At 39.9% G+C, this 16,337-nt stretch overlaps 1 protein-coding gene across 3 annotated transcripts; it reads right to left on the reverse strand.

Moving 5' to 3' along the window:
* Positions 1-1,535: 1,535 nt before the first annotated feature.
* LOC121738014 lies at positions 1,536-14,995 on the reverse strand. 3 transcript variants are annotated; one of them, XM_042129816.1, is made up of 12 exons: positions 14,824-14,995; positions 12,743-12,979; positions 11,502-11,579; positions 9,018-9,059; positions 8,231-8,341; positions 7,654-7,849; positions 6,875-6,945; positions 5,996-6,112; positions 4,019-4,075; positions 2,865-3,024; positions 2,377-2,498; positions 1,536-1,661 (listed from the first exon to the last, which is right to left on the reverse strand). In XM_042129816.1, exons 1-12 carry the CDS (start codon positions 14,872-14,874, stop codon positions 1,653-1,655), a joined length of 1,251 nt encoding a protein of 416 aa, XP_041985750.1. In that variant the 5' UTR covers positions 14,875-14,995; the 3' UTR covers positions 1,536-1,652. The 3 variants fall into 3 exon arrangements, with proteins under 3 accessions (XP_041985750.1, XP_041985749.1, XP_041985748.1); XM_042129815.1 differs by lacking the exon at positions 1,536-1,661 and adding an exon at positions 2,079-2,233; XM_042129814.1 differs by lacking the exon at positions 1,536-1,661 and having other exon boundaries at positions 2,275-2,498.
* Positions 14,996-16,337: the final 1,342 nt, after the last annotated feature.

Below are 16,337 nucleotides of genomic sequence, written 5' to 3' on the forward strand. Positions count from 1 at the left end.
TAGAACTAATATTTTATTGTTTTAATGCAGTATTTTAATGACTAGTAGCTAAGATTATATTATTTTGAAAAATTATAGCCTAAACTTATAATTTAAAAATAGAAGTAAAAATACACCTTTTTATACGTTATGACGTGCTTGGATGAAATGGGCTCCCTCAGAACAGGAAAATAAGACTCCTATTTAATTTGTCAATTCACAAGAATTAAAACAAAATATTTGGGGTAGTCACAAGAAAAATATTAGAATTAGTGGGTAGGTCGAAAAAATTTAACGCAAATCTCTTCATACATTATGCGCTCCTGGTACTTCATAGTTTAAAACAAATGGGCTACTCCTATTAATTGGTGAATTCACAAGAATTAAAACAAAATATTGGGAGTAGTCACAAGAAAAGTATTAGATTTATCGGGTAGGTCGAAAAAATTGAACGCAAACACCTCTTCATACGGTATGCGCTCCTGGTACGTCATAGTTTAAAACAAATTAGCTACCCCGTATTCTTTTGGAGAACCGGGAATTTCGGTACTTTTTGCTATAGGAACCGGGATTTCCCGGTTCTTTCGGTATTTTCGCTTCTTTAATAGTTTGTTTATTTATTTATTTATGTTAGATAAATGTAGTGACATACTATTAATATAAACTACAATTAAATATTTGAGTAGGTAATTTTTATTAGAATATTTTTCATTTAAGTATTACTTAAATGAAAAAATATTCTAACTAACTGGAAGAGATTGCTTATTAGCAATAAGTTCGCCTTTTGTGCATCATTATAAATTGTTGTTTTATGTATAAATGTTTTTACTTTGTATTTTTTTGGTGTGCAATAAAGTGTTTTTGTATTGTATTGTATTGTATTACTTATTAAATTATTCTTCTATTTTCTACTTTATACATATAATTTATATTATGCAATACGTTATATAGCACAATAAAATAAATAAATAAAATAAATATTATAATAAAATTGCTCTTCTACTAAATTTCCTACTAAATTATAAAAACACAATCAATGAAACAAAATTTTCAAAATTTAATTACTACATTACATTTAAGGCATCATATCACTTTACAACTGAGGAGCTGGCGAACAGAACCGGATTAGTCCGCGAGAAAAAATTACACAGTAGCTAAAAACCAGTATCAACTACTACTACTGAACTGAAGTGTCGGGCGAGCCGCACCACGCGCGCCCGGTGCTGGACGCGGACGAGGAGCGTGCAGCCGTCAGCATCCCGCGGGAACCGCACTACAGATCCTCCCACTGTTCGGTGTCGGCGGCTCGCAGCATGTCGGTGACGGCGCGGAAGTGTCGGGCGAGCCGCACCACGCGCGCCCGGTGCTGGACGCGGACGAGGAGCGTGCAGCCGTCAGCATTACACAGTAGCTAAAAACCAGTATCAACTACTACTACTGAACTGAAGTGTCGGGCGAGCCGCACCACGCGCGCCCGGTGCTGGACGCGGACGAGGAGCGTGCAGCCGTCAGCATCCCGCGGGAACCGCACTACAGATCCTCCCACTGTTCGGTGTCGGCGGCTCGCAGCATGTCGGTGACGGCGCGGAAGTGTCGGGCGAGCCGCACCACGCGCGCCCGGTGCTGGACGCGGACGAGGAGCGTGCAGCCGTCAGCATCCCGCGGGAACCGCACTACAGATCCTCCCACTGTTCGGTGTCGGCGGCTCGCAGCATGTCGGTGACGGCGCGGAAGTGTCGGGCGAGCCGCACCACGCGCGCCCGGTGCTGGACGCGGACGAGGAGTGTGCAGCCGTCAGCATTCGGTGGGAACCGCACTACAGATCCTCCCACTGCTCGGTGTCGGCAGCTCGCAGCATGTCGGTGACGGCGCGGAAGTGTCGGGCGAGCCGCACCACGCGCGCCCGGTGCTGGACGCGGACGAGGAGCGTGCAGCCGTCAGCATCCCGCGGGAACCGCACTACAGATCCTCCCACTGCTCGGTGTCGGCAGCTCGCAGCATGTCGGTGACGGCGCGGAAGTGTCGGGCGAGCCGCACCACGCGCGCCCGGTGCTGGACGCGGACGAGGAGCGTGTAGCCGTCAGCATCCCGCAGGAACCGCACTACAGATCCTCCCACTGCTCGGTGTCGGCAGCTCGCAGCATGTCGGTGACGGCGCGGAAGTGTCGGGCGAGCCGCACCACGCGCGCCCGGTGCTGGACGCGGACGAGGATCGTGCAGCCGTCAGCATTCCGCGGGAACCGCACTACAGATCCTCCCACTGCTCGGTGTCGGCAGCTCGCAGCATGTCGGTGACGGCGCGGAAGTGTCGGGCGAGCCGCACCACGCGCGCCCGGTGCTGGACGCGGACGAGGAGCGTGCAGCCGTCAGCATCCCGCAGGAACCGCACTACAGATCCTCCCACTGTTCGGTGTCGGCGGTGTCGGCAGCTCGCAGCATGTCGGTGACGGCGCGGAAGTGTCGGGCGAGCCGTACGGCTCGCGCCCGGTGCTGGACGCGGACAAGGAGAGTGCAGCCGTCTGAATACAAAATAATAGTATTTTAAAAGGACTAAAGATATTTCGGAGAGCTACAGCTGATTTGAGGACAAAATGCTGCTACAGTTAAGGTTGCTTCAAGGACCATAGGTTGTTTCGGTGAACTAAGGCAGCTTTGAGGACTAAGGGCAGCTTTAGAGAGCTAACGCTGCTTCGGAGAGCTAAGGCCGCTCTGGAGAGCTAAGGCCGCTTCGAAGACTAAAGACTGCTTCGGAGAGCTAAGGCTGCTTCGGAGAGCTTAAAGGTTACTTCGGAGTGCCAAGGCTGATTCGACGACCAAACGTTATTTCCTTGATGCTACCGCCATCTCAACCGAGCGATCTTAAGATTCGCGCGACCTATACTCACCCAAAGTGTTCCCCGACATAGCCAGCACCTGATCCACCGTGTCCCTGTGCATGTAGAACGAGAGGTAGCTAGTATGGTTCTTCTGCTTGGCAGTCCCGCTGCGAGACCTCACCAACATCTTCAGACTCTTGACGGCCGGCAGACGGGGTATACCGTAAACCTATAAGCATAATTAACAAGTTGTATATTAAAAAAAAATCAGCCAAGTGGGAGTCGGACTCGCGCACGAAGGGTTCCGTACCGCTATAGAGCGAAAGTAGGCAAAAATTGTGTTTTTTGTATGGGATATTTATGAAATATTTTTAAATTTTTATTTTATTATTAATTATTAAAGAACAAATAAAATTAAGGATTGAGTGAAAATTTCAACTGCCCACCTTGGTGCCTTTATTGACTACGAGCGAAGGGCAAAAAAATTGCGTTTGTTGTATGGGAGCCCCCCTTAATTTTTTATTTTATTTTATTATTTTTATTAATTAATATAGAACACATATAATCAAATACTTTCAAAAGCCTACCATTATTGATATCGAGCAAAAAAGGCCGAAAAAATTGCGTTTATTGTATGGGAGCCCCCCTTAAATATTAATTTTGTTTTGTTTTCAGTATTTGTTGTTATAGCGGCAACCGATATACACAATCTGTGAAAAATTCATAAGTCAAGCTATAGCGGTTCTTGAGATATCATCTTGAGAGACAGACAGACGTCGAAGTCTTAGTAATAGGGTCCCGTTTTTACCCTTTGGGTACGGAACCCTAAAAATAAAACCGACCTCAAAATTATTGTACAGTTAAAAATCTTGAGAGATGTCAAGGGACACTCGGATGGAACGAAGTTATAAAAAAAAACAAACATCATAACTATAAAAAAACAAAAAAAACACGCGCTACCGCATGGCTTACAACTATAGCATTTTTGCTATAGTTGTAACTTGTAAGCGGTTGTTACGACACTTTTCTGTCATTACAACTTTTCGTCTTAACTTTTTGTCTAGCCCCCGCCCCCTTTCGCAACGCGCGATAAGGAACTTCGTTCTATTGGAACGAAGTTCCTTATCGCGCGTTGCAAAAGTTTGGTTTGATATCTACTAAGGCTACATTTACACAAATACAGCGTTACCGTAGCAGCAAAATATAATACGCATAATACTTACGCGAACAAAAACGTGTTGGTGGAATTTTAAAAATTTTGTCATCCAAGTTTTCACTGTCTGAAAATAGAAAATTAATATTTCAATACAATTAATAATTATACAGTGTGTAACAAAAATAAGTGATAATACCTTAGGGTGTGTACGTGTTCCTTGTAGTCTAGAGTTCACTGTGAAACTAGCAGCGCTGAAAGACAAAAATTTTTTTCACTTTTGTATGGGGAAACTCGTGACGCTTGGGCCCCTTGCCCATACAAAAGTGAAAAAAAATTTTCGTCTTTCAGAGCTGCTACTTTCACAGTGAACTCTCTACAAGGAACACGTACACACCCTAAAGTATTATCACTTATTTTTTGTTAGACACTATATATAATATAGAGTGTAAAAAACTAAAGGATAATATTTTACTGTGTGTATGACGTATGTGTCTCTTAAAAGTATTAATGTAGCAGCTCTGAAAGAGTTATTCTTGACTTCTACAAGAAATGAACTAGAGACATGTCTCTAGTTCATTTCTTGAAGTCAATGCAAGCAAGCAGAATTTGCCTATACAATAATTGAAAATAATTTCAGAAGTCTAGCTATAGCGGTTTTTGAGATACAGCCTGCTGACAGACAGACGGACAGACAGACAACGAAGTCTTACTAAAAGGGGCCCGTTTTTACCCTTTGGGTACGGAACCCTAAAAAGTACCTCTGTGCTGCTAGTTTCATAGTAAACTCTATACAAGGGTCACAAACACACCCTAAGGCAATAACACTTAGTTTTAATACATTCTGTATAATAATTACAGTGCTCCCAAAGTGATAACGCGCATAGAAATTTTCGTAATTTTTCGGGAACCGGTCGTATTTCCCGAGCGTCGGAAGACGCCGCGAGCGCTGTTTTATTTAAACTTAGACTGGGTTGCACCAGAGGCGTGGGTAAAGTTAAAGTTAAATTTATGGTTATAGTTAAGGTAAATTTAACTTTAACTTTACCCTTAACTTTGCCCGGAGAAATTTACAGATGACAGCAGATCGAACAAGGTTATACATGCGCGTGGGCGGGGGCGCTGCTGGTAAAGGAGAACTGTCAAAAATGGCGTTTTTGTATGATGACAGCGTTAGTTCCTTTTTTCGCCACGTGCATTTAAAACCTTGTCTAGCTCTGTGGTTCCGGTTAAATATGGCGTTTTGCACTGTAGTTAAAGTTATAGTTGAAGTTACAGTTAAAGTAAGTTGGTGCAACCCAACCTAAGACAATGCACCGCACACACTAAAGCAAACAAACAAGCAATAAACCAAAAGAAAAAAAACTGCTTAAATATGAGTGCAGACCATAAAGTTAATATACCTAGCGGAATAGAGCAACAATATCGAGCTGTCAAACGACACCAAAATTGGTTTTCATCTGTGTGAAAAATATGTGTACGTATACACTTACACAAGCATGATTGAACATGAATTCTATGAGATTAAATGTCAACGTGCGGCACGTGCTGACTGGACGTCAAAAAAAGAGTGCTGCTCATGAGAATGAGTCATGTATCACACGTATCTTTTTACCACACAGTGTTACTGATAGTGACATCTCTCTTGCTCAGGCCTTTGTTTCTCTATTCCGCTAGGTATATTCACTTTATTTTATTTTATTTATTTGGTCTGCCAACAGGTCTACATTTTATAAAAAACTTATTTCACTAATATTAACACGAACCTTATTGAGGTGCAGACCCAATTACAGGCAGACTCAGCATGCAAATAATATATTTATAGCGAAATTGCTTTTATGAGGTCGATGATGACAATATCGCACGTTAAGTTGAGTAGGGGATTTCTGCTAGCACTCGCTTAAAAGGAGCAAGTTTGTGAGCGGCAATGTCAACATCGAACTCCTTGTACAGCTTGTTATGGTCTCGACGTATTCTCGGTAGCATGCTATGATGGCCTAAATTGGTTCTGTAACCCTTTATGGTGCCCTTTATGGCGCAGACTTACCGCTCCCATGTCACTTTTGACTGCTTTGAGGTGATGTCTAACTAATGCTCTGGCTTTCTCTTCCTCTGTAGCTCCCTCACTCACGCGCTCGTCCAAAAGTGTAATTTGTTTGTTTAACTGAAAAGAGCGCTCTTGACTCAAAAAATCATCCTTCTATCTTCACGCCCGTCTTTCATATGCCAGGTGAAAAAGGACTTCGCGGATTCATCGCCAAGTTAGTTTTACTTGAATAAAAGACGAACTATAATGATTATGAAAAAAGTGTTTAGGGCAAATTTAGGTTTTATGCTGCTCGCCAGTTCTGTTATGCTGGAACTTGGCTTGACACGCTGCCGCGTGTCTAGATCTTGAATTACAAACGATGATTGTAAGAAGCTTAAGAGGATACTCCAGGGGCTAGAGAAATGAAAAAAAAGTACGTGTAATATCTATAGCTGTCTCCCTTACCTCAAGCCTCTACCGCAGAACGCGATAGAGACAACTGCAGAAAATCCAGAAAATCAACGATTCGTTGTCCCCTGATTCCTTCTCCAAAACTTAACCGATCTAAGTACTTTTTTCATTAAAGATTAAAAAAGGCTTGAGCTGTGTTCCTATGTTTTGCTTTTTTTGTATAATCTAGCCAAATCTGTTTTCTAGACGTTTGAACGCAGCGGAAAATCTGGCCATTTTTTTGGGTTTTTGAACGTTCATATCTTATTTAATAATTAAATTATGAAAAAAAAAAGAAAACATAGGGACATTGTATTAGTGGCCGTAGATATTCAGGAAAAAAAATATAACTCTACTAGCATTATCCAGGGAGGAAACAGGGGACAACGTTTGTATGGAAAAAAGGGCGGTGTGGACTCCTCTTAAACAACTAAACAGATTACATACGTGCACAATCAGCTGGTTTCTATAGTAGGTGGACGCATTTTCCAATTTCGTATCCGACAATTTCAGCGTAACTGTAACAAAATTAAGACGTAAGTGAATAAAGCAGGAATCTCTTTGTACATACAAAATTGCATTCAAATCGTTCAAAGGAGTTCACGCACAAACACTGTGACACGGGAGTATTATACAGTGTTTTTTTTTTTTTTTTAATGAAATAAGGGGGCAAACGAGCAAACAGGTCACCTGATGGAAAGCAACTTCCGTCGCCCATGGACACTCGCAGCATCAGAAGAGCTGCAGGTGTGTTGCCGACCTTTTAAGAGGGAATAGGGTAATAGGGGAGGGTAGGGATGGGAAGGGAATAGGGGAGGGTAGGGAAGGGGATAGGGTAGGTGATTGGGCCTCCGGTAAACTCACTCACTCGGCGAAACACAGCGCTAGCGCTGTTTCACGCCGGTTTTCTGTGAGAACGAGGTATTTCTCCGGTCGAGCCGGCCCATTTGTGCCGAAGCATGGCTCTCCCACGTGTGTTTGTGTAAACACCTTTATCCTTGAAACCATCAAATGAGCCCGTCAAAATGAATAACTTTTTCTATGAGAACAATGCTGGGAACTCAACGGAACAGACCGGAGGTCCGGGTCGGCAATTTGTATGGGTATGAAGACGGATTCTTTTCAGTTCCCAGCATTGTTCTCATAGTAAAAGTTGTTCATTTCGACGGGCTCATTCAAGGATAATGGTGTTCACACTGACATCTTGTATATTAGAAGATACCTACGACTATCATCCAAGGTCATATTTTCCACTGCCAACTCATCTTCTGAAGGCAAGGGTGTGTCCGCACACTTCTTATATGCTGCCTCCACTAACGCATAGTCAGTTTCGTGTGGGTACATAGCACGGTATTTCTCTATGTCCTCTTTCAAACCGAACGAATTATCGCCCACTGTGTTGTTGAGTCGGTTTGTTAGCAACTAGAAAATACCAGATAATATTAATCTTCATCATCATATTATGACTGTATGTGTTCTGAATAAAGATAATAAATAAAAATAAAACCATGCGTACCCACATACATACATACTATGTATAATGTAACAATCTGCGGAACAAACGACGGAAGAAGGAGTGAGCACACTGTGACGGGGCGCAGCGGATTTCCGCTTCCATACTAATTGTATGGAGGCGGATTTTTGCGATGAGCCCCGGCACGCTGAGCCCCGGCACGGCCCGTCTCAGTGTGCTCACTCCTAGAGGGAGCGGATACAGAGGCGAAAGCGGGAGCGGATACAGAGGCGGAAGCGGAAGCGAAAGTACAAGCGGAAGCGGAAGTACAAGCGAGAGTGGAAACCTACCCTCACAAGTTCGTACCCGAAGAGATTGTTGGTGTTCGTGTTGATGTCGTCCAGCTGGGGGTATCTATCGAATATCTCAATGAAGAGAGCTTGACATGTCTTCGTGATCGTCTGAAATATAAAAATTGTGTGTTTATACGTAGGAGAGCCATACTTCGGCACGAATGGGCCGGCTCGACCGGAGAAATGCCACGTTCTCACAGAAAACCGGCGTGAAACAGCGCTTGCGCTGTGTTTCGCCGAGTGAAACCGCCGAGTGTACCCTATTCCTTCTTAAAAGGCCGGCAACCCACCTGCAGCTCTTCTGATGCTGCGAGTGTCCATGGGCGACGGAAGTTGCTTTCCATCAGGGGACCCGTTTGCTCGTTTGGCCCCTTATTAACCTATCAAGCCCATAAGGACACCAGTGACCGCGACAACAATAGAATAACAATAGATTTCCAAGAATCCGCGATAGAAGGATTTAAAAAAATTTGAGGTACGTGCACATCATGAAAAGTGCAGTGGAGTGGGCCGCATTTTCCACAGATGTCTCATGTATGTGCGATAGATAATAAAACATGTAAACCGTCGATCGTGGAAAAACGAGACACAATAGAATTTCTATTGTGTCTCGGTCACCGGTGACCGTATGGGGCTTGATGAATTGAAGTGCTTCCCGTTTTTTTAAGCTAAAACTAAAAAGCATACCAAACAATTATACACACATACATACTCTTGAAAAACAGAACTCTCTTTCTGGCGAAGTCAGGTAAAAACAAGCATATAAGAGTAAACTTAAACTTACGTGAGGTTTTTCGTTGCTTTGTTGAGCATGAGGAGGTTGGGCCTGTGGATTAAAGTATGAAAATATTTTCTTTAGTAGCGTTCGTTGTGCACTTTTTTGTGACAAATAAATGTTAAACTTGCTCAGGAGTCAGGACACGTGACCAAATCGAAGATTAAGGCTTCGGCCAACGCGACCAAAGCGACAGCGATGCGGGGCGGGAGCGTCTGCAACGCGAAACTGCAGCTCTACCATGAGTAAGTTATAGTATTTATCGATACTCAATTACGTAAATTTTTAGTATGGTGATTTTAGTTCGACAAGTGACTGCTAGAGGCGCTGTAAAATGTTCCAAAATTTACGTAGTCGGTAAAAATTATAGCTTTAAACTCATGGTAGAGCCACCGGCGCGACTACGGTGCGAAACCGTAGAACATTCCCGCTCTGCCGACACGAACGTCCCGCGTTGCAGACGCTCCCGCTTCGCAGTCGCTTTGGTCGCGTAGGTTTGGCCGAAGCTTTATTAAAAAAAAAAAGAAATCAAAAGTTACTCTTTCAGCTGCAAAGCGAACTCTATTTATGGTACACATACACAATACACATAAGTGAGAAAACAAAGTGATAAAATCACTTTGTAAAACTTCTCCTTAACGTTCCCGCCCATAATACTAAATATTTCAATTCCTCCTTTACTGTTAGGTCTATTTTACTCTGGAATTCCTTACCAGATCATATTAGGCAAGCTGAAACTTTGAATCGCTTTAAGTCGTTAGTATTTAATCATTATTTTAATATATCTATCAATCAATAATAGTTACAGGCTACACACAGTATAGTATGTATTATTATTTAGTATGTATTAGTATTTATAATATATATTATATACACTTATTATTATAGTATTAGTCGAATGTATGTACATTTTTTATATTTATTTTATGAATACATAATATCTATATACTTATATAAAAATGGATTTTCAAATGTGTTAGTCGCGCTAAAACTCGAAAACGGCTGGACGGATTGGGCTGATTTTAGTCTTAAAATATTCGTAGAAGTCCAGGGAAGGTTTTAAAGTGACACGAAGTTCACCGGGACAGCTAGTATTATATATATGTAATACTAGCTGTCCCGGTACTTTTAATTACTTTTGCACATCACCACTTTCCTGAATTCATCATCTCATAAAATTTATTAAAGGGTTGCCTGGTTAAATTGCTTTCAAGTAATAAGGCCGCCCTTGCCGTACATGTCTCATTTATTATTTTTGTTAATGTAAATTTTACTGAATATGTTTGTGCACAAAAAAGTATATTTGTTTGTTTGTTTGTTGTTTGTTTTCTCATACAATATCTTAATAACAGCATATTATAATATTATGCACACTGTAACGTCGCCAATTTTAAAAGTAAGAGATGACCAATCTATCTTACAAAATATGCTGCTTAAAGCATTGAACACATTATGACAAGTCGCAGCGGCGCGCCGCGCGGGCGGCATTTTTCAAACATTTTTGGGACCTATTGTGCATGCTACAGCCACATTGTCGCGCGACGATTCGATGTTGTCGCGATGAAATCTACGACTAATTCGCTACGTCGCGACAATGAGGGTGTTTGATATTCATTTTGCCACCAGGTGCCGCTATGTAGCCTTAGGGTCTATCGTGTCAAAGAGATATTATCGTGACACAATATTATGTCAGTTGATTATGATAGCATCTGGTGGCGAATAGAATATCTAATACCCCCTTTTATAACGTCGCGATAATTCATTTCGCGGGAAAACATGGAACAGGAGGTTTTGCTACATCACATGGCGGCAAATAATTATTTATTGCATCCTACGAATAATAAAAACTAAGGAAACGCAACTCCCACAGTACTATTACAGTTTTAAATTTGGTTCCTTTCGAACTGTCATAATATAACGTCAGCCTGATACCGCTCAAGGCCACCAAAATATTACAAATGTATTGAAATGTGTACCTAAGGTACACTTTTTTGACAAGTATTGTGGAGCATGTTTTTTGACGGAGTTACTCTTCCTTAGTTTTTATTATTCGTAGACTGCATCTTTATTATTTCGTATCTTCTTCTTCTTTAAAAATGGCCTCCCATAAGGAATAGTCAGTGTCAGTAACTTTGATGAGGTAAAAAAAAAAACTTTGTTGCCAGTGGTAATAAATTTGCTCTAGAGATGGCCTTATCAAAGCGCTCAGCGGACAGCGTCTAATAAACTAGCGCAAAGTGTAGCCAACCGCACGAACTTTGTTGTTTGACAGCGTCGATCGTATTCGCGATAGTACGAATTATTTGGGCATTAATATTTGCGACATATATAGTTAGAACGAATTATTTGGCCAGCCGTGACGCAACAACGCAAATCATCGCGTTGTCGAGATAGTGTAGTAGACATGCATGAAAAATGCGGCCCGCCCCGCTGCGACTCGTCATAGTGTGCGCATGTCCATTGTTGCACATTGAAAAAAAAATGAAATCGTACCGCATTTTGCATAATTTCCTGTTGACTTTTTTTGTTGACCCATACACGGCCGGTATTTAGGTATTGGAGCCTAGAAAGCTGAAAAAAAAGAAAAAATTTTTTTGTAAACTCAAAAAACACGTTTTTTTTATTTTAACAAGTTATTGCATAGGGGGGTATTACATTATCATTTATATGATCATAATATATAGGATCCAATATACTATATATATATGATCATTTGATCATATCTGCATATTACATTATCATATTTCATTGATCCTATTTTACGTCATATGTGGTTTCAATAGCCAATGGAGAGCGCTAACGCTGACAGGTATTGACGTCAGGGTTACTAGATCTCAGAGAATTCGATTTGTAAAAAGACATCACCATTTTTAATATGGCTTGTTTTTTGTTATTTCAGCAAGATTATCCATATATAATTAGAAAAATAATTACATTACATTATTTGTATTAAATAACTGGCAACACTTTTTTATATTAAATAACTGGCAACACCTATTTCTATGACCGTATTGGATCCAATCTCTCAGCAAATGTCAAAAATCTATGATCAAGGAAGAAATGAATCATATGTCTATATTACATTATCCAATATTGTTGACTCAATGATCTCGGATCCAATATATATGATAATCTAATATCCCCCATAGTAAGCTTTCGCCCACAGGCATAGATCAAGAATCAAGATAGATACCGCATGTCGCTCCATTTGTATGAAAACGAGCGTGCCTAGTTTTTCCTACCTCTGTGACGTACCGATGATAAGAAGCGTGTCCAGTGATATCGAATGATATCAAGCAAAAAAATTACGTTTGTTGTATGGGAGCCCCCCTTAAATATTTAACTTAAGTATTTTGTTTTTAGTATTTGTTGTTAAAGCGGCAACAGATATACATACATTGTGAAAATTTCAGAAATCTAGCTATAGCAGTTCTTGAGATACAGCCTGGTGACAGACAGACGGACAGACAGACATCGAAGTCTTAGTAATAGGGTCCCATTTTTACCCTTTGGGTACGGAATCCTAAAAATAAAACCAACTTAAAAATTATTGTACAGTTAAAATCTTGAGAGGTGTCAAGGGACACTTGGATGGAACGAAGTTATAAAAAAAAACAAAAAGATCATAACTGGCTTGCTTTCTATGAAAGAGAGACATGGAAAGACAGACAGAGAAACACGCGATACCGCAAGAAAGAATCCTAGTAAATTAAATTTAAAAAATATATACTTACCTCCTTGCCAAAGAGCAATTTTATATTTTTATAATCTTTGTACTGGTATACTGTAATCCTTTGCCCACCCACAAATTTCAATTTCATTGTGTTTATGACCTCGGGTACTGATTTAGTTTTCGGTTTAAGGAAATAAAACCGTTTCCCCTTAATAGTGCATTTAGGATCAAAACCTAAACATACGACTTTGCATTGCAATATACTGTTCACGAAAATCCTGATTTCTTCTTCTGTTACCTGAAAATATTATTTTTGATTATATTAATAAGTTTAGTGTACAAAAGCTGGGGTCTTCAAATTAAATACTGGATGCGCTGAATCACTTTATTCGCACAAGTTAGGTAGGCGATGGGCAGACGACTAACTCTCGCAGGAGTTAACTCGCTGAGCTACAAATATGTATAGCTGATTTTACAATATGCAATCACCGAGAATTATAACACACTACAATAATAATATCTATGGACACTTCACACCACGTCAGTCTGGCCCCGTGGCCTGTGCTAAGTACCTGAAGGACTTGTGTTACGGGTACCAGACAACGGAAGTATATTTAATACTTTTATACTGATACATATATTTAAGATTTTTATTATATGATACACACATTTAATACACATCCACTTCGATCACGCATCCATGACCCAGGAACTTTGAAAACTTTTTGTTCCATCAGTGGGATTCGAACTCGCAACCTCCGGCTTGAGCTACCGATGGCCCACCAACTGAGCCAGAGAGGTCGTAAATTATTATAATAGTACAGTGTTTCCCAACCTTTTTCCGACACAGACCTCTAGGAAATCAGGCAGTTTTCACGGCCCCCCGTAATAAAATAAACAGCAAAAAATCGGATAATTATGGTCCAAAGATGACACCACGGACCCCCATACATATATACTCGGACCACAGGTTGGGAAACACTGTAAAGGCACCGTAGTATATCAACGTTCTGAAAGTATTTTCTTAAAATCTATTCAGAAATTTAAAAAAAAACTGTAATAGTAGATGATACTGGCAGCCTTTGTGTGCCATATTTAGTTAATCAGGGTAAGTTTGGATACATTGAAAGTCCGGATAATTCAAGTTTACACTAAATTAAACTGCAGTTACGGTACAGTACTACAGTTTGCAGTTGCAGTGCAGTATGGCGTATATGCCCGTAGCTCCAGGCAAAAAAAGCACTGAATAATTTAGTGATAAGTTGAATTATCCGGACTTACCCTGTGTCCGAAATTACCCTGATTACTTCACAGTGTGGGAACATGCTTCAGCAGTTTACACAAGATTACATCACAAACGGTCCAGCCATTTGGAGGAGTTTGGCAAAAATCATAACATCAACATTTTATTTTTAAATAAATTAAGGCATTTAACTTTTTTAATGTACAGTATGCAAGGCTATAGAAATTCTTTCTTTAAAATATATTTACAACAAAAAATTGTGTGCTTATTTCTTAATGTGTAGTTCTGTGAAACAGCTTTTTTATAAAATTTATAATTGCTGGGCCATGTATTAAGAAAAATAAATCATCAATATAATATTATTCGAATTACATGGCCTGGCAAAGTATTATAATGGAAAATGAGTTTTATTATTCTTCTGAATAAGGCAGATCACAGAATACATCAGAACTCAGAAAGCAGATGTTACAGACTTCAAAGAGTTGCTTTGCTGATTACAATAATTTTGAACTGGATTGTAATATTATAAAATATTGAAATCGGTCAAGTGCGAGTTGGACTCGCACACAAAGTGTTCCGTTATCCGTACCACAATAGAGCAAAAATAGGCTGAAAATTGCATTTTTTGTATGGGATTTAAATATTTAATTTATTTTGTTTTCAGTATTTGCTGTTATAGTGGCAACAGATATAAGTACAAAATTTGTGACAGAAGTCTAGCTATAGCGGTTCTTGAGTTACAGCCTTAAGACACACAGATAGACAGACAGACGGACAGACATCGAAGTCTTAGTAATAGGGTCCCGTTTTTACCCTTTGGGTACGAAACCCTAAACTAGTAGTACATAACTAGTAGTAGTACATAACTGTATGTAAGTAATTTTTTGTTAAAAAATTACCTTGTGCGGTATTTGTTGAATCACCATATAAATGGGATAATTGTGCGACATGGTTGTTTTTATCGAAGCCTAAAATATTCAAGTCTTAACATTGGTTTCAAACCAGAAAAATACAGAACAAAACCAAAATTCCCATAAAATCTAAAATTTGGCACTGTTTCGCACCAACTGCAACTCCAAAGCAAATTGAAAATACTGAAATCTTCTTCTTCTTCAGTGCTGCCAACTTTTTTTTTACTAACCCACCAAATTCAGCAGCGTAAACCACCAGAAATCGCTAAAACCTAAATCGCCTCTCAAACCACCAGAATTCCACTAAATAACGTAAAGACAAAAACAACCTATCTGAATATAATTTGAAAATAATACAATATTATTATGAAACTAGCTGTTGCCCGCGACTTCGTCCGCGTCAACATAGTATAATAATAAAGATGGATAGTCCGCTAACAAATATGAAAAAAGTAAAATATAACCTCCTCCTTTTTGGAAGTCGGTTAAAAAGTACCCTATGTTACACCTTACTACATCAGCTATCTACCAAAAAAGTCCCGGCAAAATAACTCCAGCCGTTTCAGAGATTAGCCGGAACAAACAGACAGACAGACAGGAAGACATACAGACAAAAATTCTAAAAATAATTGTTTTGGTGTATGTACCCTATATACATTCATATGCATGTAGTAAAAAACGGTTCTTTCAATATTACAAACAGACACTCCAATTTTATTTATATGTATAGATGTATAGATAATTATTTTTGTTACTACAAAAAGGAAAACTTTAGTTACCTATGTACCATCGAGGAAGTTGATTCCTATGTAATTGACAGACCAAATTTATTTGGTCGAATATGTCAATTCAATGTTAATTATTGTGATCTGTCAGCTGGGTTTGACGTAACGCAACCAAACTACTTAGGTCCCCGATTTGGAAAGGAATAAACTCCTCTGATAGTACCTATGTATAAGTAGTTACTTAACTAAAGAGTAAAGATGAAAGCATGGGCGTACCGAGGGGGGGGGGGCAGCTGCCCCCCCTGGATCATGTTGACGTCCCTACTAAGTATATTATCTATAAAAATAAAAAATTAAGAACGAATTTTTGCTATTTGTTTGCAATACAATATTTTTACAACTAAAAATTATTAATTTTTTATTCTTTATAAACACCTAGCTTATGAAAAATCTGGTTTGCCCCCCCCTGGCCTAGAACCTGGGTGATCCACTAAGAAATCCACTAGCCACTAAAACCAAATTTTTCCCGCCGAAAGGTACGCCTAAGGCCTAAACCACCAGATCTAGTGGAAATTCCACTAAGTTGGCAACACTGTTTTTTTTCCTATTTTGTGGATGAAGTGTATCAGCATTCTGCCAGTGTTGACAGTTGAGTAACTTTCTGTTTCTTTATTTTATTATTTTGATTTTTGATAGATTTATATAATAATTACCTATTAATACTAAGAAGATTGATACAAATTTGATGTATTATAATTTATCGCGTAACGCGTATCG

The sequence above is a fragment of the Aricia agestis genome, chromosome 22 (genome assembly GCF_905147365.1).
Source record: "Aricia agestis chromosome 22, ilAriAges1.1, whole genome shotgun sequence".
Classification (NCBI taxonomy): Eukaryota; Metazoa; Arthropoda; class Insecta; order Lepidoptera; family Lycaenidae; genus Aricia; species Aricia agestis.

Coding starts and splice junctions, on each gene's coding strand:
- LOC121738014 (XM_042129816.1), bottom strand. CDS start 14,874: ATGTCGCACAATTATCCCATTTATATGGTGATTCAACAAATACCGCAC. Junction 6,113..6,874: donor GAAACCAGCTGATTGTGCAC/GTATGTAATCTG, acceptor CGCTCTTTTCAG/TTAAACAAACAAATTACACT. Junction 3,025..4,018: donor ACCAACACGTTTTTGTTCGC/GTAAGTATTATG, acceptor TTATGCTTATAG/GTTTACGGTATACCCCGTCT.